At 54.4% G+C, this 21,889-nt stretch overlaps 2 protein-coding genes and 1 pseudogene across 2 annotated transcripts; 1 reads left to right on the plus strand and 2 right to left on the minus strand.

The window, feature by feature from the left end:
• Positions 1-3,527: 3,527 nt before the first annotated feature.
• On the plus strand, positions 3,528-4,487 carry LOC148051272 (olfactory receptor 14J1-like). Its single transcript, XM_087738204.1, has one exon. The coding sequence runs from the start codon at positions 3,528-3,530 to the stop codon at positions 4,485-4,487; it is 960 nt and encodes a 319-aa protein (XP_087594330.1).
• Positions 4,488-10,960: 6,473 nt separating this feature from the next.
• On the minus strand, positions 10,961-11,896 carry LOC148051273 (olfactory receptor 14A16-like). The gene has a single exon (XM_087738194.1). The coding sequence runs from the start codon at positions 11,894-11,896 to the stop codon at positions 10,961-10,963; it is 936 nt and encodes a 311-aa protein (XP_087594320.1).
• Positions 11,897-19,600: 7,704 nt separating this feature from the next.
• On the minus strand, positions 19,601-20,566 carry LOC148051274 (olfactory receptor 14C36-like; annotated as a pseudogene).
• Positions 20,567-21,889: the final 1,323 nt, after the last annotated feature.

Genomic DNA, 21,889 nt, shown 5'->3' on the forward strand with positions numbered 1-21,889 from the left:
TCACCTTCTTCAATTTGCTTTCCTCTGAAATATAGCCAAGTGATGGGAAGAAAGGAAGAAGAAGGAGAGAGGAGGTCTTTTTCAGTCCATATACGGCTGAATTTCACAGGTATAATTCAGATTAATTTTGCTACAAACCTTGATTGTTTGAAAGTGTTCAAGGGACTCCCCTCCCGCCGCCCACCTTTGGCCCTGGCCTGGTGAGCACCTCCAGGGCCTGGTTCTACAAGCACTGCAGTGCCATGGCTGTGCTGGGCCTTTGTGTATCGGCCGGAGCCTGGCACTTGGAGGGACAGGGTGTTGTGCCATTGTGCATCCATAATGGCTCAAGCTGGGAAGTGAGTCTGCAAGTCAGACCCAACGAGGTCCATGGCCAGGCATGGCTGTGCCCATGGCTGTGGCTGGAGACCAGTATGCCCACAGCGTAGCTCAGGTCAGACTGACACTGGATTTCACATCCCTGATCCACTTTTCCCTGTTTGCAAGTACCAGATCCAGGTGAGCATCACCTCTGTTGGCACATCTGGCAGCTGGGCTAAGAAGCTGGCCCCAGGAACCAGAAGAAACCTCTGGGACTGTTTGTACCCTGCAGTTTCCCCTTCTCGTGAGCGTCAGGGTGATTAGAGTCCCCAGGGGTGATGTGGGGTCAATGGACTTCCTCCCATTGCTTAAATAAGACTGTGTCCCCTTCCTCACCTGCTTCCAGCTATTTAGCTCCTACCACAATGTCTCCCTAACTGGTCTCTCCTGTGACCGCCACCCACAAGAGCTCACCCAATCTGCTGCCCATCCCATAGAGGACCTCCAACCATCCAGGCAGCTCCCTCCCACTGAGGGCATCCCCCTCCTGATCTTCCCCACCTCTCTACCTCTCTCCTCTGAACAGCCTCTATCCATGCATCACAGAACCTTAAGGTTTCTGACCTGCCCCACCACACCTCAGCAGGTATTTACATCAATATCACAGCTCTGTGACAGCACACAGGGCTCCATCCCCTCCTGTCTGTGCCCCAGGCTGAGGCCATTGGTGCACATCTGGGCTGCAGCCCCTCAGCTTGGTGCCACCAGGGCCAACCTCAGACTTGTCACAGTTCTTGTGCCCAAGATCCTGTGCAAGCCAAGACGTTGCTTCAGAGCAGAGACATGCTGGCGTGGATGGCAGATGGCAATGTGAGGATGAAATGAGGGGCCCACAAGGTGAGCAAACCCTGTGCTCCCCAATGCCAGAGAGAAACAGGTTTGGACTGTGCGGCCCTGGCAGGAGAGGGCTTTGCTGTCTGCAGTGTCACTGCAGCCCAGAGAGGCTGTGGTGGAGGTGAAGCTGATCGCCAAGAAGGACAGGTTGCTGCTGAAAATATCCTTGACTGTGGACATCCTGTTATCCAGGCACGCTGTGAAAATCATTCACCTGTTCCTTGATTGTACCATCAAGGAGGCGAACAAAGGATGGGGGTAAGAAGATTCAGCAACATTTGAAAGTGTTGGCACATGAGTGGAGACCCTGCTGTGGTGTGCCTCGTACTCATGCACTGCCCCATGCATCTAACGGCTAGACGTGGGACTGGCACTGCCTCCCTGCAGTGGTGGCATTCAGTAGCTTGCTCCTAAGCCCCAAATCTGTCTGAGATGCCATTAGAAGCGTCTGTTAGTGACCAGCTCTGAATGGGGATTGCTGTCCGATAGGTCCTAAGACGCCCTCGTCAGATGCCCTTGTGCTGGGCAGCTTTGGCATCTGAGCTAGCACCACAGGCCGGTATTTGGCCATTAAAGTGAGCAGCTGCCCTGTCCCTGTCTGGGTGACTGGTCTCATACCCGAACAAAAAAAGGCGATTCTTAGACCTAACTCTGACGGAAATGACACAGCTGGAAAGGAGTGTCTCTCCCCAGCTGAGAGGGGGAACATGAGTGACTCCTTCATTCTGTTTCACAGCAGGTTCCCCTGGAGCCCCAGGGACACCTGGAGGGAGCCCAGAGGGGCAGGGAAAGTGCTGCCTTGGGCTGGGCCTCTGCTGCTGAGCTGGGCTGGGCTCCTGGGATGGAGGGAGCTGCTGGCAAGTGGGCAGCCCTGCAGAGAGACAGCTCTGCCCAGGAGCAGCTCCTCTGCAAAGCACAGCAGGGCTGAGGGCACTGCCTGCAGGCACCGAGGGGAGAGGAGTGAGGCAGAGAGAGGTTAAAGGCAGACGTGAGTGGGAAGGTGCACAGAGCTCACTGGAGCAGAAATCTCCACAGCCCTTGACACGATAAGGCTCTGGCTGCAGGGCAATGCACTTGAGTATCCTGGAGGGATCTCCTAGAGCTGGCACATCCCATGGTTGGTGCAGTGGAGAGGGGTGTCCTCCAGAGCAGTGATTCTGTGCTGGGGCAGGGACCCTGCCGCCTGCCAGGGTCAGCTCTCAGCCTGCCCAGGGAGCTCCCCACAGCAATCTAGGGAGAAGCTGTGGGTGGAAGCAGCAACCCTCGTCAGGTTCTGCTGTTGAGAGGGTGCTGCATGGGCCAGGGCTGCTCACAGCTCCAGATCACCCCCAGGACATTTGCAGAGGGTCCTTTTGAAGAAGGACATTGAGGCAGCATTTACCCGAAGGAGAAGTGGCTGGGTGGGCAGTGGGAGATGGGAATTTCCTTCTGCCTTGTGGAAAAGGCATGGAGACCCCAGTTCTCATTAGCACTTGTCTGAGCTGCTCCTCAGCCCCTGCAGGCACAGAGATGCCCCTGGACAGTGCCCTGCTGCCAGGAGGGGTCTGCAGGGCAGAGCTGAGCACACAGTGGGGGGGACTGGCTGTTTGAGCAGGGACAGGGAGGAGATGTGGGGACAGAGAACCAGCCCCTGGCAGGGACAGCTCCAGGCACCAGAGACGTGGGCAAGGACGCAAAGGGATCTGCTCCCAGAAGCGCCATGGGAAGGTGGGGATTCAGGCACCTCTCTGCCATCCCCTGCACTGCAGATGCCTTCCCTGGAGCAACTCCCTGGTCTCCTCTCCCACCCAGAAGAGCCTCTGTCCCTATGGCCCCAGGGTCCAGGGCATGAGTTACCTCCTGCACAGCTGGACCTCCAGAAAAGAAGCACATGGGTCCTACAATTAATATTGATGTGTGCTTGTGTCTGTGAGGTGGAGAGCACAGCTGGGTATGGAGAAGGCTTCCCTGCATGCCTCTCTGCCTTCCTCTCCTTGCTTCATTTTTTTTTTTTTTTTTTTTTTTGAGCGTAGCAGTATCCTTCCTTAATTCCCTCCCTGTCAGTAATGCTCTTGTTCTCTGGGGTTGAGGTGGGGCTTCAGGTCAGCTTCTCTTCTAACTATGACTGGGGGTCCTTCAATGGAGGTATCTTCATGGGAACTAGGTGCCCACAGTCTATTTACAGCTGTGAGGCGCCATATCATTCAGTTGACAGGGTTGGGGACTGAGCTGACTCAGTACTCATTCAGCTCAGGGAGGGGGATTTCAATGAGAAATGGCATGGGATTTTCGAGAGAAGATTCTCCTAACCTGTCGCTGTCTATTCCTTTTTGGACAGTGCCCAGAGGAAGCAAATGTCCAATGGCAGCTCCATCACTCAGTTCCTCCTCCTGGCATTGGCAGACACGCGGGAGCTGCAGCTCTTGCACTTCTGGCTCTTCCTGGCCATCTACCTGGCTGCCCTCCTGGGCAACGGCCTCATCATCACCGCCATAGCCTGTGACGACCGCCTCCACACCCCCATGTACTTCTTCCTCCTCAACCTCTCCCTCCTCGACCTGGGCTCCATCTCCACTACTCTCCCCAAAGCCATGGCCAGTTCCCTGTGGGACACCAGGGCCATCTCCTACCTGGGATGTGCTGCACAGGTCTTTTTTTTCTTTTTCTGTGGTACAGCAGAGTATTGTCTTCTCACTGTCATGGCCTATGACCGCTATGTGGCCATCTGCAAACCCCTGCACTATGGGACCCTCCTGGGCAGCAGAGCTTGTGTCCACATGGCAGCAGCTGCCTGGGGCACTGGGTTTCTTAATGCTCTCCTGCACACTGCCAATACATTCTCACTGCCCCTCTGCCAAGGCAATGTCCTGGACCAGTTCTTCTGTGAAATCCCCCAGATCCTCAAGCTCTCCTGCTCAGATGCCTACCTCAGGGAAGTGGGGCTAATTGTGGTTAGTGCCTGTTTACTTTTTGGGTGTTTTGTTTTCCTTGTGGTGTCCTATGTGCAGATCTTCAGGGCCGTGCTGAGGATCCCCTCTGAGCAGGGACGGCACAAAGACTTTTCCACGTGCCTCCCTCACCTGGCTGTGGTCTCCCTGTTTGTCAGCACTGTAATGTTTGCCTACCTGAAGTCCCCCTCCATCTCCTCCCAATCCCTGGATGTGGTGGTGGCAGTTCTGTACTCAGTGGTGCCTCCAGCAGTGAACCCCCTCATCTACAGCATGAGGAACAAAGAGCTCAAAGATGTCTTGGGGAAAGTGATTTCAAGGGCTTTTTTCTGGAGGCATAAACTTCCCTTCTGTCTCCACAAATAACTCCCATGGTAAACCATTCCAGGCCTTTCCTTTGTGAGGTTTTCTATTATCATTAGCATCACTATATTTGTCATTATCATTGTCTTTTTCATTGTCATTATCATCATTATCGTTATCACTATCATTATTGCTTCTTTGAGCTTTCTCTGTCTTGCCGGTAGCATGTATTTATGTATGTCTAGCACTGGGTCAGTGCTGAATCTCTCATAGCAGCTCTTTAATAAATGGCTTCTCCCCAGTGCAGTGCCTGAAGCCTCGACTTCTCTTCCAAAGCTGTTGCCAAGAGTGGTCATGAGCAACTGCACCCCAAAAGCGCCTGTTGCTCCCTGGACTCAGGAGCAAAGAGCTCAATGTCATGTTGCGACCTGTTAGAGAGCAAGGTTTGGATTCAAGTTTCTAGTTACAGTGGAGATGGTGAATGGTCACCGAGGTACGTATGCAGGGCTGTCCCACGTGGGGGAAATATCCCAGGGCTTCCAGATTTGGCAGGTGATGTCCTTAAGGATGGGAGTCTGGAGTTGCGTGGGGAGCCTGGGGCATCTCCCTGGACAGCGTGTGCTTGGGGTGGGCAGTGACATGAGCCCCACAAAGTGAGAGGTCCCCCACAATGGAGTTGCCCAAAGGGCAAGTGCTAAACCCAGGGATCTGTAGGGGAACGAGGACTCTGCAGTCCCAGGGGAGGCAGTGGGCACCAAGCAGGTACAAAAAAGGAAGACTGGAGAGTGATTCTTGTCACCCTCGGGCCCTAATGAACACAGCTACTGCCGTTGGAAAAGCACCACAGTCCCTTCAAGCACCTGCCACATCCAGAGACCCCCAGGGAGGCAGATTAGCGGTAGCAATCCCCATCCAGGTCAAGGCCCTGCAGGGAGCATGGGGAGGGGGCCAGGAAACGTCCAGCTGCATGAGAGGAGAGGTGGGGAAAATTCGGGTGGCAGCTGATGTGGGCTGGAAATTGCCTGGGGGAGACAAATTCTGGCATTGCGCTCATCAGCAGCAGTGCCCAGACTGTGGTTACCCTAAAGCATGCTCACGGTGCAGAGCCAGAAGTCCTTTCTGTCCTGGTGCTCCATGAGGTCTGGGAAGTGGATGAAGCAGAATTGGCATCCCTCACTCCCCACCCCTTAGTGCCACGGTTCCTCCTGAAGCGTGGCATTGAAAGGGAGGCTGGGAACCTTTGTCAGGGCTTGCGCTGAAGGAAGCATGACCCCGTGAGTTTGCTGTTGTCCCTCAGTCCCTGAGCCCAGCACATGCCCTTGAGACAGTCTCCCCCAGCGCATATGCTGGCCCCAAAGTCACCCCCAGTCCTGACCCTTTGTGTTTTCCAGCCCTGGCCATTCACCATGGTCCAGGTGTGGGCTGATCATTTAAATGTGACCAGCTCCGCCTACACTGGGAGAACATCCAGCCCTTCCCCAACTCACACATGCCCAGACCCCGGCAGACCCCTGTCTATGAACCCCTGCACGGGACACAGCCAAGTCTGGGCAGGGACCAGCGCTGGGGAGGGCTGCCAAAGCAGGAAGGCTGCAGAGGGATGTGGCGCTGAGGTCTATTGGGCAGACCGTACCAGGGGGATGTTTGCCCACCCCCGAATGCACCCTGCCCCATTGATGCCTGCACAGCTGGGCTGTGTGGCAGCAGAGCTGCGCTGGTGCAGGGATGGGATGGGAATAAGAACAAGAGCCATAATGCTCCAGGAAGCTCCCACACTGCCAGGACCCCAAATGACCCTCACAATGACCCTCAAACAGGCAGGGCTGTCACCCCAGTCATAGTACTGGAGGGGGAGGGTGAGCTCTAACAGCTCCTGCTCTGCCAGCAGACTCTCTGAAGCCAGAGCAGCTCCCCACAGTCAGGAGAGCACTCACTGCTGCTCGCAGGCTTGGGGGGTGCCTTGGGGGTGCAGCCCCTGTCACCGCTTCCAGGAGGCCCAAGACACAGAGGCAAGCATCAGTTCCCTGCACCGCAGCCCCTGGTGCCTCTTTCCCTGTGTCACCATCCTCTCTCAGGAGCACCACTGGGTGCATTACTCCCTGCCTTGGTTGAAGAGGAGCTGCTGGAGGTCGTCTCTGATGTCCTCCACGGCCCCTTGCTCTGCCCCAGCACCAGCTCCCATTCACTACCACAGTCCTTCTGTAGGGCATGTCTCTGCTTGGATCTGGCCACCCCAGCCTGCCTGCATGGTTCCAGAGGGTCCTAGTGAGGCTGTGCTTGGAGAGGAGGTTGTGATTCTCCTTGGTCTGAGTACGTGTGATGATCTGGCTGGAGATCATGAAGGGAAGGAAGGGACAAGAGACCATAAAGACAAGCAGCAGTAAGGAGAATTTCTTATCAGGTTAAGGAAAGAAAAAAATAAATACATCTATATACTCATACACACACATAGAGAGAGAGTTTTTTAAACATCTATATACACATATATCACCACGATAGTTGATAAAGAGTGGATCAGGGGCACAGAGGTTTTCAAAACTCAGCTGGAGAAAGCACTGACCTCCCTGATCTAACCATAAACTTCTCCCTGCTCAGAGCAGACCTTCAGTTGTCCCTTCTGACTCAAATCCTGAAGGAAGAAGGGGCTGGACATGGACTCAGGGGTAGGGGACACTGCTGCATGTTGAGGCATTGCTGCCATTTATAATCACTGTTTCACCCTGTCCTCAGGGTTACAAGGTGAGGGAGATCATCCTCAGGAGGAGGCTCCGCTCCAAGGGACACCAGGAGTCCCGTTGGTGTGGGGATACTACAGAAAAGTTCTCAGAAACCCTGCCAGGCATTACAGACCCAGAGAATCACAGAATAGTTGGGGTTGGAAAGGATCTCTGGAGGTCACCTAGTCCAGCAGCCTTGCTCAAAGCAGGGTCAGCTAGGGCAGGTTGCCAAAAGCCATTGGGTCCAGCTGGGTTGTGAATATTTCCAAGGATGGAGACTCTCTGGGAAACCTGATCCAGTGTTTGACCTCCCTCACATTTTAAACAAGTGTTGTCTTGTGTTCAGATGGAATTTCATGGGGTTTCATCTTTTTTTCTGTCACTGGGTACCACTGAGAAGAGTCTGGATCCCTCTTCTTCACTCCCTTCCATCAGGTTTTTTTACACTTTAATGAGATTCCCCCCGAGCCTCCTCTTCTCTAGGCTGAACAGTCCCAGCTCTCTCAGCCTCTCTTCATGTGAAAGATGCTCTGGTCCTTAGTCATCTTCATGGCCCAGAGCCAGACTCGTTTCTGCAAGTTCTCAATTTCATTGCACTGAGGAGCTCAGAACTGGACCCAGCACTCCAGGTATTGCCTCACCAGTGCTGAGGAGAGGGGGAGGGATCACCTGCCTCTGCCTGCTGCCCTTCCTAATGCAGCCAAGGATGCTGATTGCCTTCTATACACATTGCTGGCACATTGCTGGCTGATGTCGCACTTCTTGTCCACCAGGACCTGCAGGTCCTATTCTGTAAAGGACCTTGCTCTTCCCTTTGTGGAACTTCATGAGGATCTCCTCTGAACCACTTCTCCAGCCTGTTGAGGTCCCTCGGAATCCCAGTGCAACCCTCTGGTTTATCAGCCACTCCTCCCAGTATCCTGTCATCTGTTAACTCCCTGAGGGTGCCCTCGGTCTCATCCTCCAGACCAGTAAGAGATGAAACAGTATTGGCCCTAATATTGGACCCTGGGGAACACCATGAGGGACTTGCCTCCCGCTGGAGTTTGTGTTGCTGGTCACAAGAGCCGTGAGCCCAGCAAGTCAGGCAGTTTGCCATTCCCCTCACTTTCCACTTCTCTAGTCCATTCTTGGTCTAGGAGGGTGTTATGGGAGCCTGGCTGAGCAGCTCCACAGCTCCTCCTGCTCGTCCTCCTTGAAGACAGGAGTGACATACGCTTTCTTCCAGTCCTCACAAGTCTCACCCAAAAGCCATGGGACCTTTCAAAGGTGACCAAGAGTGGCTTCACAATGACATTGGCCAGGTCCCTCAGCCCTCACGAGCACATCTTGTCAGCTCCCATGGCCTTGTTTATATCTGGTTTGTCTAAAGGTTCCCTAACCTGATCCTCCTCCACCAGACTTGCCCTCTGGTCTCAGGGGCCTGGGATTCCTGAAGGCCGGTCTCACCAAGAAGGCACTGGGTGCCTTGGCCCTTTCTGCATCCTCTGTCACTACAGCCCCAGCCCCATTTAGCAGCAGGCCTGTGTTTTTTCCCAGCCTTCCTTTTGCTGCTGATGTCACTGTAGAAGCTGCTCTTGTTCTTCAAATTCCTCCACAGGTGCAACTTCAGGTGGGCTTTGGCTTTCCAAGCCCATTCTCTGCATTCTTGGGAAGTTATCATTGATGGTCTCCAGAAACTGCCTGGATTGCATGCGTCCTGCCCTGTTGTCCTTCCAGCAAATATCAGGGTGGTTCAAGTCCTCATGAGGACCAGGGCTGTGAGTGTGAGGTTTCTGCCTGTTGCCTCAAGAAGGCCTCCTCTGGTGCTTCCTGCTCAGGTGCTCTGTACCAGGCACAACATCAGCGATGCTGGTCTGCCTGCTAATCCTGACCCATAAGCTCCTAGCTAGCTCATTACCCATCCCAAGGCAGAGCTCCATGCATTCCTGCTGACCTCTGTGGTAAAGGGCAGCTCCCTCTCCTTTCCTTCCCTTCCCAAAAAGCTTGGATCCTGCCTGCATGTGCTTGAGGTCTTTGTCCCCTTGGCCATGGCAGCTGTCTGTGCTACCGACATCTATGAGGAGACAGGTTGCTCTCAAGGCACTGGGGCCTTATTGTCTCCTTGCAGCCCCTGGGAAGGCCGGCCACTGCCATACTCTTGTCCTTCACTAAGCATTGCACATCCCACATCACCCTGCCCCAGGAAGAGCCCTGAGCTCTGTCAGGGACAGGATCTCCCTTCCCACAGGCTGGAGGTCAGCACTTGGCCTTTCTGCTGCATCAAGTCAACCAAGGCTTGACTCACATCAGAGCCACCTGCACAGTGCCTTTGCCTACCCGTAATCACAGCCTCCAGTTATCTGCTCTGACAAGTCCATGAGGAGGCTTTGTCAGTAATGGCCCTCAGTGGGGCTCAGACTGGCCAAAGGGCTATTCCATACCATATGACGTCATGCTCAGTATATAAGCTGGGGGAAGAAGAAGGAAGGGGGGGACATTGGGCGCGATGGTGTCTGTCTTCCCAAGTAATCGTCACATGTGATGAAGCCCTGCTTTCCTGGAGATGGCTGAGCACCTGCCTGCCGATGGGAAGGAGTGAATGAATTCCTTGTTTTGCTTTGTTTGCGTGCAAGGCTTTTGCTTTGACTATTTAACTGTTCTAATTTATTTTACTTCAATTATTAAACTGTTCTTATCTCAACCCAGGAGTTTTCTCCCTTTTACCCTCCTGATTCTCTCCCCCATCCCACCAAGGGGGGAGTGAGCGAGCAGCTGCGTGGTGCTTACTTGCCAGCTGCGGTTATACCACGATACATGGCCACACAGCTCAGCTAACATTGGCGCTGTCCTCTCCCGGGCACTTCCCAGCCCAGCCCAGCCCAGCCCAGTCCCTCCCCAGCTCTCCCCACCTCCCCTGCCCTCTCCCCAGTCCAGCCCAGCAGAGCAGCCCAGCCTGGGCTGGTCCCATGGCAGTGCCCACCGCAGGGTGCTGCAGAGCTCTGGGCACCCACCCCACAGCCCCAGCCCCTCTGAAGGGCACAGCAGCTGCTGGGGGGCAGAGAAGGGTCAGCCTCCCCATCAGCCCCAGGGCTGGAGGCTCACCATGGCATGAGGAAACGGAGGTTAATGAAGCCGAAGAACTCCTGGTCTGGGGTCCAGGAGCTCCCCACCACAGACTGCCTCTGCCAGCTCAGTGCCAGCCCCTCTCCCCAGGCCAGCACAAGAGTCCTGGTTTCTCTTTCTCATGGATTCCTCCCTGCAGGCACAGAAATGCTCCCTTGCTCTTCTCCCTGGACATCCCTTTCCCCAGGTGGGCATGTCCAGGCTGGCCTGGCCAGCCTGTCTTGGTTCCCACCCCGTGCTCTCCACAGGGCCCTGAGCTGGCAGTGCTACTCTGAAAAGAGCAGGTCCTGATGTTGTCCATGGCCATGGCTCCAGAGAAGCAGCAGCCGTGGTGTGAAGGTGGCAGAAAGGATCTGTCCACTGAGGCAGCAAGGGGCAGCCCTGAGGTCCACAAGTGCCTGCTTCTCCATGTGGCAGCTGGGCTCGTGGCTCCTTGACCCCTCCTGTATGCTAGGGCTGCATCCCCAGCTCCAGAGGAGATGTAAGAGATGGGAGGAGAGGCAAATAATTTGCTGCTGGATTCTTTATTGTGTTTACCTGCCCAGGGAGGCTGGCTCCATAGGCACATGATGTCTTTTAGGTCGGAAAACACTGGCAGGCATATGGATAATATTATTTATGTGGAAGTCCTGTATGAAGTATAATAAACAAAGAGAAAACAGGACAGAGAAGATCAAAAGAGCATCCGAGGTTTTCCTGAGAATGATGGACACCTTATTGATGCTGCAGAAGTATATGTTCAAACGGTTTCCGCAGGGCCTCCTTGATCTCCTTGTTCCTCATGCTGTAGATGACAGGGTTTGCTGCTGGAGGCACCACACTGTACAGCACTGCCACCACCAGATCCAGGGATGAGGAGGAGATGGAGGGGGGCTTCAAGTAGGCAAACATTACAGTGCTGAGGAAAAGGGAAACCACGACTAGGTGAGGGAGGCATGTGGAAAAGGATTTGTGGCGCCCTTGCTCAGAGGGGATCCTCAGCACAGCCCTGAAGATCTGCACATAGGACAACACAAGGAAAACAAAACAACCAAATGTTAAACAGGCACTCACCAGAATAAGCCCCACTTCCCTGAGGTAGGCATCTGAGCAGGAGAGCTTGAGGATCTGGGGGATTTCACAGAAGAATTGGTCCACAGCATTGCCTTGGCAGAGTGGCAGTGAGAATGTATTGGCAGTGTGCAAGACAGCATTGAGAAACCCACTGCCCCAGGCAGCTGCTGCCATGTGGACACAAGCTCTGCTGCCCAGGAGGGTCCTGTAGTGCAGGGGTTTACAGATGGCCACGTAGCGGTCATAGGCCATGACAGTGAGAATACAATATTCTCCTCCAATGAAGAAGAGAAAGAAAAAGAGCTGGGCAGCACACCCTTGGTAGGAAATGGCCCTGGTGTCCCACAGGGCATTGGCCATGGACTTGGGGAGAGTGGTGGAGATGGAGCCCAGGTCGAGGAGGGAGAGGTTGAGGAGGAAGAAGTACATGGGGGTGTGGAGGTGGTGGTCCCAAGCTATGGCAGTGATGATGAGGCCGTTGCCCAGGAGGGCAGCCAGGTAGATGGCCAGGAAGAGCCAGAAGTGCAAGAGCTGCAGCTCCTGCGTGTCTGTGAATGCCAGGAGGAGGAACTCGTTCGTGGAGCTGCCATTGGACATCTGCTGCTTCTGGGCATGGAAACTGCCAAAGGAGAGAAAACAGAAAAAATCAGAGAAGCTTCTCTGAGCCAAATTTCATTCATTCATTGTGCAATACCTAAGCGTGCTTTTATTCCCTCGGGGGGCGGGTTCTTATGCAGCTCCGAGGCTTCAGCTGTGGTTTGTGCTGGCTGAGTGTGCTGTGCAGAGCCGTGCCCTCTCCCCAGGGGCTCCGGAAGGGTCAGCCCTGCTTTCCAGCAAGGACCCATGGAGGCAGCAACAGCCCAGGGTGTTTGGAGGGAGGCTTCCTGGGGAGAAGTTCCCTGTGCTGCACTAGAGCGGAGGGCAAAAAGCCCAGAAGGACGCTTTCTTCTGCAGAGGAAGGTGGGAGATGAGGTGCAGCAAATGTGTCCCATTGCACTGTGTTTTAGTATTCAGACACCCTCATCCCACTTGGGAAATGGTCTTGGAAGGGGTCACATTCCCCATTGCTCTCAGTGCAAACCTCCGTCAGTGCTCCCATCCAGGAGGGCTGCTCTGTCCATCAGCCTGGTGCCCAGCTGCTCTGGGCTTGCACTGCTCTCAGCTGCAGGACGACTGCACCCAGAGGTTGCTCTGCAAAAGACGCTGGAGTGTCCTGGGAGCAGAGGGGTCCTGTTCCAGGTGCAGAGTTCAAAACACCTCTCCTTTCCAGCACAGCTCTGCAGAGTATGAGGAAGAGCACAGGGCAAGGATGCTGATTGGCATGGGCAGATCGGGTGCTCTCAGACATCTCCTAGGTCCTGCAGGAGAGCTGTGCCCTTCTGGAGGGATGCTCACAGCCCCGCAGGACTCCCTGCCCAGCATAATCAGGTGTCTTAAGGTGAGGTCTGCTAAGGGAGCAGTGCCTCATTGCCCAAGCACTGAGTGCAGTGTCTGGAGCCTGGAAAATGAAGAGAGGGCTTGGGCACCTTGGTCCCATGGAAACACCTCCAGGGCAGCACCCTCCAGGTCAGGGCCAGAGCAGGCACTCCCCACCCCCACCCCTTGCCCCACACCACCACCGTTACTGCCAGGGACCCCACGAGCAGGAAGAAGAGCAGCACAGGCAGGTGGAGGAACAAAGAAGAACGCTGTGACTCTCCTCCTAAGGGAAGCAAGGAGAGGAGAGGTGGCCGGGCACTCAGGAAAGCCTTCTCCTTACCCAGCAGAGCACAGCACCTCCCAGTTAGCAAAAGCGCAGGGCAGTCGCTCTCAGCCCCTTTGCCCTGCAGAGGGAAGCGGCCACGTGTCAGGAGAGATGCCCCTCTGCTGTGCCAGAGCTCTGGCTGCAGAGGAGGTAACTCCTGCCCTGGACCACACAGCCTTGAGGGCAGAGGCTGTGCTGGGTGGCAGACGAGAGCAGGGGTCTTGCGCAGAGGAAGGTGTCTGCACTGAAGGGCATGACAGGGAGCTTCCCAAATTCTGCCTCCCATGCCATTTGGGGTTGGAGGTTCCTAGAGCTCTCTGCCCATGTCTCTGCTGCCTGGAGCTCTCCTTGCCAGGAACTGTTTCTCTGCCCTCCAGTTTTTCCCTGTCAGGAATCACCGACCCCATCACCCACTCCTGTCTGCTCAGCTCTGACCTGAAGAAACCTCCCGGTTCCAGGCACTCTCTGGTGGTACTCCCCGCTTGCAGGCAGTAAGGAGCAGGTCAGAGAAACCCTGCTGAGGCCAGCAAAGGTGATGCTGGTGCTCTCTGGAGGTAGAGGAGTGGATGGAAGCAGTTGCCTTGGCTCCTACCAGACCTACTGATCTTTCAGCGTGGCAGCTCAGGACTCTCAGGCTCCCTCGCCAAACGCAGCAGCACCTTTTCCCCTTTTCCTGAAACAGCAGGAAACTGGAAGCACGGCCTCAGGAAAGCTCTTTAGCTGTAAGGTATCCCCTGCCTTGCTCTTCCTCTGCAAAAGCCCCCTCTGAAATGCCCTGGGCAGCTCTGGCTGCACACCCTGCCTTCACCCCTTCCCCCTTGTCTAACATGAGCCCCTGGGCTGGGAGGCCTCCTGACAGACCCTGGAGGCTGTGAACGCTTTCGGAGACCCTTCCCGCAGCGGCAGCTGCATTGCCCTGCACCAAGAGACTTACCGTGTCAAGGGCTGGAAAGGTTTCTTCCCTTGCAGCTCTCCTCTCTCCTCCCACTCCAGCCTGCCTTTAATCTCGCTCTGCCCTACTCCTTTGCCCAGAGCCCTGCTGCGCTTGGCAGAGGAGTTGCTCCTTGGCAGAGCTGTCTCTCTGCACTGCTGCCTGCTTCCCAGGAGCTCCCTCCACCCCAGGAGCCTGTCTCAGCCCCGGAGGAGGGCACCTGCCCAAGACGTCACTTTCTCTGCCCCTCACCCCACTCGGCGCTCCCTCCAGGTGTCCCTGGGGCTCTCCAGGAACCTGCTTGGGAAGAGACTGAAGGAATCACCGATGTTGCCTCTCTCACCTCTGCAGAGAGGTTTCTTTGCAGCAGTGCCCTTTCTCCTCTCCCAGACACAGTTAGGTCTGAGAATCCCCCTTCCTTGGCCCATCATGAGGTGGGACACCTGGAGACTGCCAGGGAGTCATCTCCTTTAGCCATGCTGAGGGAAGGCAATCAGCTGAGTCAATGGGGGCAATCTCATGCTGGATTTGTAGTGCTGGGGCTGGAAGGAACCTCAGCTCCCTCCCCTGCCTGCCACAGACCCCCAGGAGGTGGGATTCCTCTTGCTTCAGTCATGGACCTGGTACAAATACGCACCTGCACTCCTTTTCTATGGTCCCATGGTCATCCCCCTGTCACTCCAGAAATACAGATGGGTTCTGCCCCTTTATAGCTTGATGGCATTTGGGTACACTGTGTACTGGTGTGCATTAGAGCCTTACACTCCTGCGGGTCTCCTGTTCCAGGCCATCAAATCCATACAGTCCAGTAAACCCGGTTGTCCCTTTCAACCACCTGGCTGGAGGCAGGATCCCCTCTAATCCTGGTCATAGCATTCATATAATCATAGAATCAAAGAATCATAGAATGGTTTGGGTGCAAAGGGACCTTTAGTGGTCATCTAAACCCCCCTGCAATGGGCAGGGACTTCTATAACTAGATCAGGTTTCTCAGAGCCCCATCTAGCCTGTCCTTGAATGTTTCCAAGGATGCGGCATCTACCACCTCTCTGGGAAACCGGTTCAAGTGTTTCACTCCCCTCATTGGGAAAAATTTTTCCTTGTGTTCAATCTAAATCTACCCTCCTACAGCAGCCTTCTCTTCTCCAGGCTGAACACCCCCAGCTCTTTCAGCCTTTCCTCACAGCAGAGGTATTCCATCCCTCGGATCATTTTTGTGCCCCTCTTCTGGACCCGGTCCAACAGGTCCATGTCCTTCCTGTACTGAGGACTCCAGAGCTGGATGCAGTACTCCATGTAGGGTCTCACCAGAGGAGAGTAGAGGGGCAGAATGCCCTCCCTCGACCTGTTGGCCACGCTTCTTTTCATGCAGCCCAGGATACAGTTGGCTTTCTGGGCTGTGAGAGCACATTGCCCGCTCATGTCCAGCTTTTCATCTACCAGTGTCCCCAAGTCCTTCTCCTCAGGGCTGCTCTCCATCCCTTCATCCCCCAGCCTGTATTGACACCAGGGGTTGCCCTGACCCAGGTGCAGGACCTTGCACTTGGCCTTGTTGAACCTCACGAGGTTCACATGGGCCCCCTTCTCAAGCTTGTCCAGGTCCCTCTGGATGGCACCCTGACCCTCGGGAGTGTCACCTGCCCCACTCAGCTTGGTGGCATCTCAAAACTTGCACTCAGTTGCACTATTCATGTCCTTGATAAAGATATTCAACAGTACTTGTCCCAGCATGGACCCCTGAGGGACACCACTTGTGCGTTGGGTATCTCCAGGGGTGGTCTCCACTCTAAGGTGGGCTTTGACTAGATGATCTCCAGCACCTACAACCTCTCTTCTTCCTCTTGGATTTGACCTTGAAGCTATCGCAGGATTTCAGATGTCTCCACTGGAGTGGTTGTCTTCTCAGTCAACACCCAAGGTTGAGCTTGAGACCTTCTAAAGATCTAATGGCCACCCGGCACCAGCGGAGGAGGACAAGCCTTGAGCCCACCCAAGCTCAGGTGAAGGCCTGGGCAGAGGCTTCCCTCCAAGGAAGGCTGGATGAGGTGAGGGGGAGTCTCAGCCAAGGGCTGAAGGCACTGGGGGAGGTGAGGCTGGCCCACAGCAAGGTGAAGGTCAAGAAGCGGGGCTGCAGCTGGGGCCAGAGGACACATGGGGCATGGCATAGTGGAGGGAAGGGAGGGAGGGGTATGGACAATGGACGCATTTAGGGGTGCCAAGGTTGCACTTAGGGGTCCATGGGGGCCCTTAGGGATCTGGGGGGCAGTTAGGGGTCTGTACAGGGATGAGACCCAGTCTATAAGGTTAAAGAGATCCAGTTTGTACGGGGACAGGGCCCAGTCTCTACTGGGATGGGGCCAGGGGATCCAGTTTGTACTGGGATGGGGCCCAGGCTGTACTGGCAGGAGTTAAAGGGATCCAGGCTGGACTGTGACGGGACACAGCCTGTACTGGGAAGGGATCATGGGATCCATTTTGTACTAGGACGTGCCCAGTCTGTAATGGAAAAGGATAAAAGGATGCAGTTTGTCCTGGGACAGGGACCAGTCTGAGCTGGGCAATGTTAAAGGGATCCAGTTTGTACTGGGATGAGGCCCATTCTGTGCTGGGAAGGGGACCAAGGGCTCCAGTTTATACTGGGACAGGGCAAAGTCTGTGCTGGGAGGCGTTAAAAGGAACCAGTTTGTACTGGAACAGGGCCCAGTCTGTACTGGCAGGTATTAAATGTGTCCAGTTTGCACTGGGAGAGGCCCCATTCTGTACTGGGAGGTGTTTGAAGGATCCACTTTGTATTGGGAGGGGGCCCAGTCTGTACTGGGAGAGGTAAAGGGATCAGGTTTGTACTGGGACGGGGCCCAGTCTGTACTGGGAGGGGGTCAGGGGATGCAGTTTATAACGTGACAGGGCCCAGTCTGTACTGGGAGGGGTTAAAGGAACCAGTTTGGACTCGGATGGGGTCCATTCTGTACTATGAGGGTTAACAGGATCCAGTTTATAATGTGACAGGGCCCAGTCTGTACTGGGAGTGGTTAAATGGACGCAGTTTCTGCTTGGAGGGGGGTCAGTCTGTACTGAGAGGGGTTAAAGGGTTCCAGTTTGTCCTGGGACTTGTCCTAGTCCAAACTGGAAGGAGTTCAGAAAAAGAAATCTAGGTAATAGCTGAAAAAGTCTTCATTTCCAGCTTTTCATGATTTTTTAAGAAATTTTGCTGATCCCTGAGGGATGCTGCTAGTATCTGGCTCCTCAGAGGACTTTGTACCACTGACAGATTTGTTCCTGATCGTCCAGCCAACTTCCCACCCACCGCAGCATCCACTTCTTCAGTCCAGATGTCAACAATCCGCTCTAGGGAGACCACGGGAAACCACATCCAAGGAGTTGCAAAAGTCCAGGTACACAGCATGCCCTTCTTTCCCCTCCCACATGGGTTCAGCAATCCTTTTCTTGTCCTTCAAGTGATGGAGATAGCTGCAAGAGCATTTGCCCTGCCACCTTCCCAGGGACTGAGGTGAAGCTGACCAACCTGTAACACTCCCAATCCTCCTTCTTGCCCTTCTTGAGGATGGGTTTGATATTTGCCTTTTCTGAGGACCTTGCAGCCTCCCTGATCTCTCTGCCCCTTCCAAGATGTTTGAGAGAGGTCTCCTGATGACACCAGCCAGCTCCACCAGCACCTCTCTGCTCCTTCCCACACCAGAAGCCTTCTTCATATCCCACCCTTCCAGCGGAGTGCCCAGGACACAGCACACGCCAGTCCAGGTCCTCTGGCCTAGCTCAGAAGAGAGCCAGAAGTGATTTCTTCCTGCAGGCCCACAGCTCCAATGGGGTCTCTGTGCAGCTCACAGCTTCCCTGAGCATTTTTCTCAGTGTCCCCCAACCTTTCTAGTCCACAGGCTGTAGATGAAGGGATTGAACAGGGATGTGAGGATGGTGTAGCAAAAAGGGTTTTGTCAAACTGTCTCAGGAGGGCTGTTCTGGGCATCACACCCCCAAGGATGAGGGTGTCATAGAAAAGAGTGGCACTAGTGAGGTGAGAGGAGCAGGTGGAGAAGGCTTTCTGCCTGCCCACGCTGGATGGGAGAGCTGCCCCAGGGAGGCATCTCCGATGCACACAGGATGACCATGTGAACAGGAAGGGGAGGATGGGATCTAAAAAGCAGGTTATGACAGCAAAGAGCACGAGTGTCACAGTGTCACTGCGTGAGAGCTCCACAATGGGGTGAAATCACAGAAGAAGTGGCCCACTCCACTGGGGCCACACAACTGTATCTGGGACACGACTGAAATTAAGACTGTAGATGACAGAAATGCCCCTAGCGAAGGGGCAGCTGCCCTCTGGAGACAGACCTGCCGGTTCATGAGTCTTGTAGAGAGCAGGGCGTGGCACACAGCCCAGTACTGATCGTAGGGTGTGATCACGGGTAGTAAACACTCGGTACATGCAAAAGGTGCAGGAAACAATACCAACACCGTGATGAGCAGAGATGGTGCTGTCCCCAGTCACACAGCTGGCCATCAGCTGGGGCAGGTGGTGGGTCTGTAGAAGATCTCCAGGGAAGACAAATGGCCCAAGAAGAAGCCATGGGGGTGTGCAGATGCTAGTTTGCCACCACGTGCATGATGATGAGGGTTTTCTCAAGAACAAAGACTATGCAGGTCATGAGAGAGAGAGGGAAGAGATTTGCCTAAGGGCTGGGAACGTTCCCCATTCCGTAGGTATGGGGGACTCCATCATGGCCCCTGTCCTGGTTTCAGCTGGGATAGAGTAAATTTTCTTCTTAGTAGCTGGTATAGTGCTGTGTTTTGGATTTAGGATGAGAATAATGTTGATAACACACTGATGTTTTCATTCTTGCTGAGCAGAGTTTACACCAGTCAAGGACTTTTCAGCTTCCCATGCTCTGCCAGGTGCACAAGAAGCTGGGAGGGGGCACAGCCAGAACAGCTGACCCAGACTGGCCAAAGGGCTATTCCATACCATATGACATCATGCTCAGTATATAAAGCTGGGGGAAGAAGAAGGAAGGGGGGGACGTTCGGCGTGATGGCGTTTGTCTTCCCTAGTAACCGTTACGCATGATGGAGCCCTGCTTTCATGGGGATGGCTGAACACCTGCCTGCCGATAGGAAGTAGTGAATGAATTCCTTGCTTTGCTTTGCTTGTGCACGTGGCTTTTGCATTCCCTATTAAACCGTCCTTATCTTAACCCTCACGAGTTTTGTCCCTTTTACTCTTCTGATTCTCTCCCCCATCCCACCTTGGGGGAGTGAGCGAGCGGCTGTGTGGTTCACAGTTGCTGGCTGGGGTTAAACCATGACAGCCCCATTGCCCTTTCTTCACCTATGAGGATGAATATTTGGTTCAGTTTTAGTTGCTTGGGTCTCAGACAGACAAATCAATGCAAGTACATTTATTTTGTTTAATTAGAGAAGGAGTATAGCTCCTTATTTACACAGTCGGTGGGTCACACTAGTGAGGAAGATAATGAAGTAGAAGTGGGGTGTCCGCATTTCTTTGTGGACAACATTATCACAAGTTAAAAAAGCAAGAAAAGGAAAAACTTACCCAACAACAATAATGACAACAAAAATTAATCAAGAAAGGCTGGGCCTGTTATGAGTTACATTATGAGTCATCTGTTGAAGAAGATGGACACTCTGTAGCTCCTGGAGAACATCCAGTCATCAGTTTCCACACTGCTTCCTTGAGCTCCTGGTTCCTCCTGCTGTAGATGAGGGGGTTCACTGCTGGAGGCATCACCGAGTACAGGGCAGCAACCACTCGATTCAGGGATGGGGATGAGGTGGAGGGGGGCTTCAGGTAGGCAAATGTGGCAGTGCTGAGAAACAGGGAGACCACAGCCAGGTGAGGGAGGCACGTGGAAAAGGCTTTGTGCCATCCCTGCTCAGAGGGGATCCTCAGCACGGCCCTGAAGATTTGTACATAGGACACCACAAGGAAAACAAAACACCCCAAAAAGACAAAAGTACTGAACACAAGAAGTTTAAATTCCCTGAGGTCGGCATCTGAGCAGGAGAGCTTGAGGATCTGGGGAAGTTCACAGAAGAACTGCTCCAGGGCATTGCCTCGGCAGAGGGGTAAGGAAAATGTATTGGCAGTGTGCAGAAGAGCATAGAAGAAACCACTGCCCCAGGCAGCTGCTGCCATGTGGACACAAGCTCTGCTGCCCAGAAGGGTCCCATAGTGCAGGGGTTTGCAGATGGCCACGTAGCGGTCATAGGCCATGACAGTGAGAAGAAAATACTCTGCTGAAATGAAAAAGACAAATAGAAAGAGCTGGGCAGCACATCCTGCATAGGAAATGGCCCTGGTGTCCCACAGGGAATTGGCCATGGACTTGGGGAGAGTAGTGGAGATGGAGGCCAGGTTGATGAGGGAGAGGTTGAGGAGGAAGAAGTACATGGGGGTGTGGAGGCGGTAGTCACAGGAGATGGTGGTGATGATGAGGCCGTTGCCCAGGAGGGCAGCCAGGTAGATGGCCAGGAAGAGTCAGAAGTGCAAGAGCTGCAGTTCCCGCGTGTCTGCAAATGCCAGGAGAAGGAACTCAAGGATGGAACTGCTGTTGGACATCTGCCTCTCTGCATGGGGACCTGCCCAAGGAGGTAAAGGCAGTGAGAAGTTAGGGTAGAGTTCTCTGAGCAAAGCCTATTGCAGTTCTCATGGAAACACCCCAGACTGCCTTGCACCTTTCAGGGACACCTTTGGCAGGTCCCTTTCATGAGCTTTGGTTGGTGCTGGCTGAGGGTGCCATGTGGAGCAGGGGGCTCTGCTGTGGGCTCTGGAGGTGTCAGTCCTGTCCTACAGCAATAGGTAATAGCAACATGGGGTGATCTCAGATTAAATCCACTTTGGGTATCAATGAGCTTTCAGCATTGTTGCTCCCATTTCACCCCACTGCAGAGCAGAGCCGAAGGGATTTTGTTTTTTTTATCTCGTTCTAGTTGCCACACCACAACTGAGAAGTGCTTGTAAAGCAGAAATCCTTGGCACTTCTGCTGTACTCCAAGTGACATGTTGTGGGTGTTGACAGGCAAAGGGACTGTCCCTTAGTGCAGGGTGTGGAGAGCTGGTCCGTCCATCAGCCCTGGTCTCAGCTGCCTTTTCCTTGCAGCTCTTTGAGCTGGAGGATGATGACCAGATGTTCCCCTGAGAAGAAACCTGGAAACTTCTGAGAGCGGAGGAATCCAGTTCCCAAGTGCAGATCTCCAAACCCCTCCCCACCATCTCATCGTACCTGAGCAGGATCTCAGCTCTCCCCTCCCAGCCACGGACACACAGGGCTCATTGCAGCTGCCCACACAGATGATGAGCCACATTGCCATGGCCTTAGCACTGAGTTGTCTTCTCCATGGGACACAGAGAGCCTATGGGAGAGCTGTGCCCTTCTGGAGGACAGCCTGCATCCCAGCAGGACCCCCAGGGAAAGAGTCAGAAGTCCGGAAGACAGGGAGTCCTTAGGTGAGGGTCAGCTCATTGCCAGCCCCACACACTGCAGTGCCCAGAGCCCCCAGGTAAGGTGGGGACAAAGGCAGCAAGGCCAGGAGGGGAAAGAGAGAAATGTCCCAATGCTCCTGCCATGGGAGGAAGGACAGGGACAGACAGACAGGCACTCGGATTTCTCCTCACTGTGGGTTGGGCTGCCAAGAAGAAGGCAGCCTGAAACCCCATGACCCTGGGGGCAAAGGCTGTGCTGGGTGGGAGAGGAGACCAGGAGGGTGCTCCCTGAAGGTGTCTGTGCTGCAAGGGATGGCAGGGAGGTGCCTGAATCCCCACTGCCATGGTGTTTATGGGAGCAGATCCCTTTCACTCCCTGCCCACGTCTCTGCTGCCTGGAGCTGTCCCTGCCAGGAGCTGGTTCTCTGTCCCCAAGTCTCCTCCCTGTCCGTGCTCAAA

This window comes from Nipponia nippon, unplaced genomic scaffold (assembly GCF_047370975.1).
Source record: "Nipponia nippon isolate SJK-2023a ecotype South Korea unplaced genomic scaffold, ASM4737097v1 scaffold_61, whole genome shotgun sequence".
NCBI classification, from domain to species: Eukaryota; Metazoa; Chordata; class Aves; order Pelecaniformes; family Threskiornithidae; genus Nipponia; species Nipponia nippon.

What these genes read in the sequence shown, in the direction of transcription:
- LOC148051273 (XM_087738194.1), bottom strand. Translation starts at nt 11,896, where the DNA reads ATGTCCAATGGCAGCTCCACGAACGAGTTCCTCCTCCTGGCATTCACA.
- LOC148051272 (XM_087738204.1), top strand. Translation starts at nt 3,528, where the DNA reads ATGTCCAATGGCAGCTCCATCACTCAGTTCCTCCTCCTGGCATTGGCA.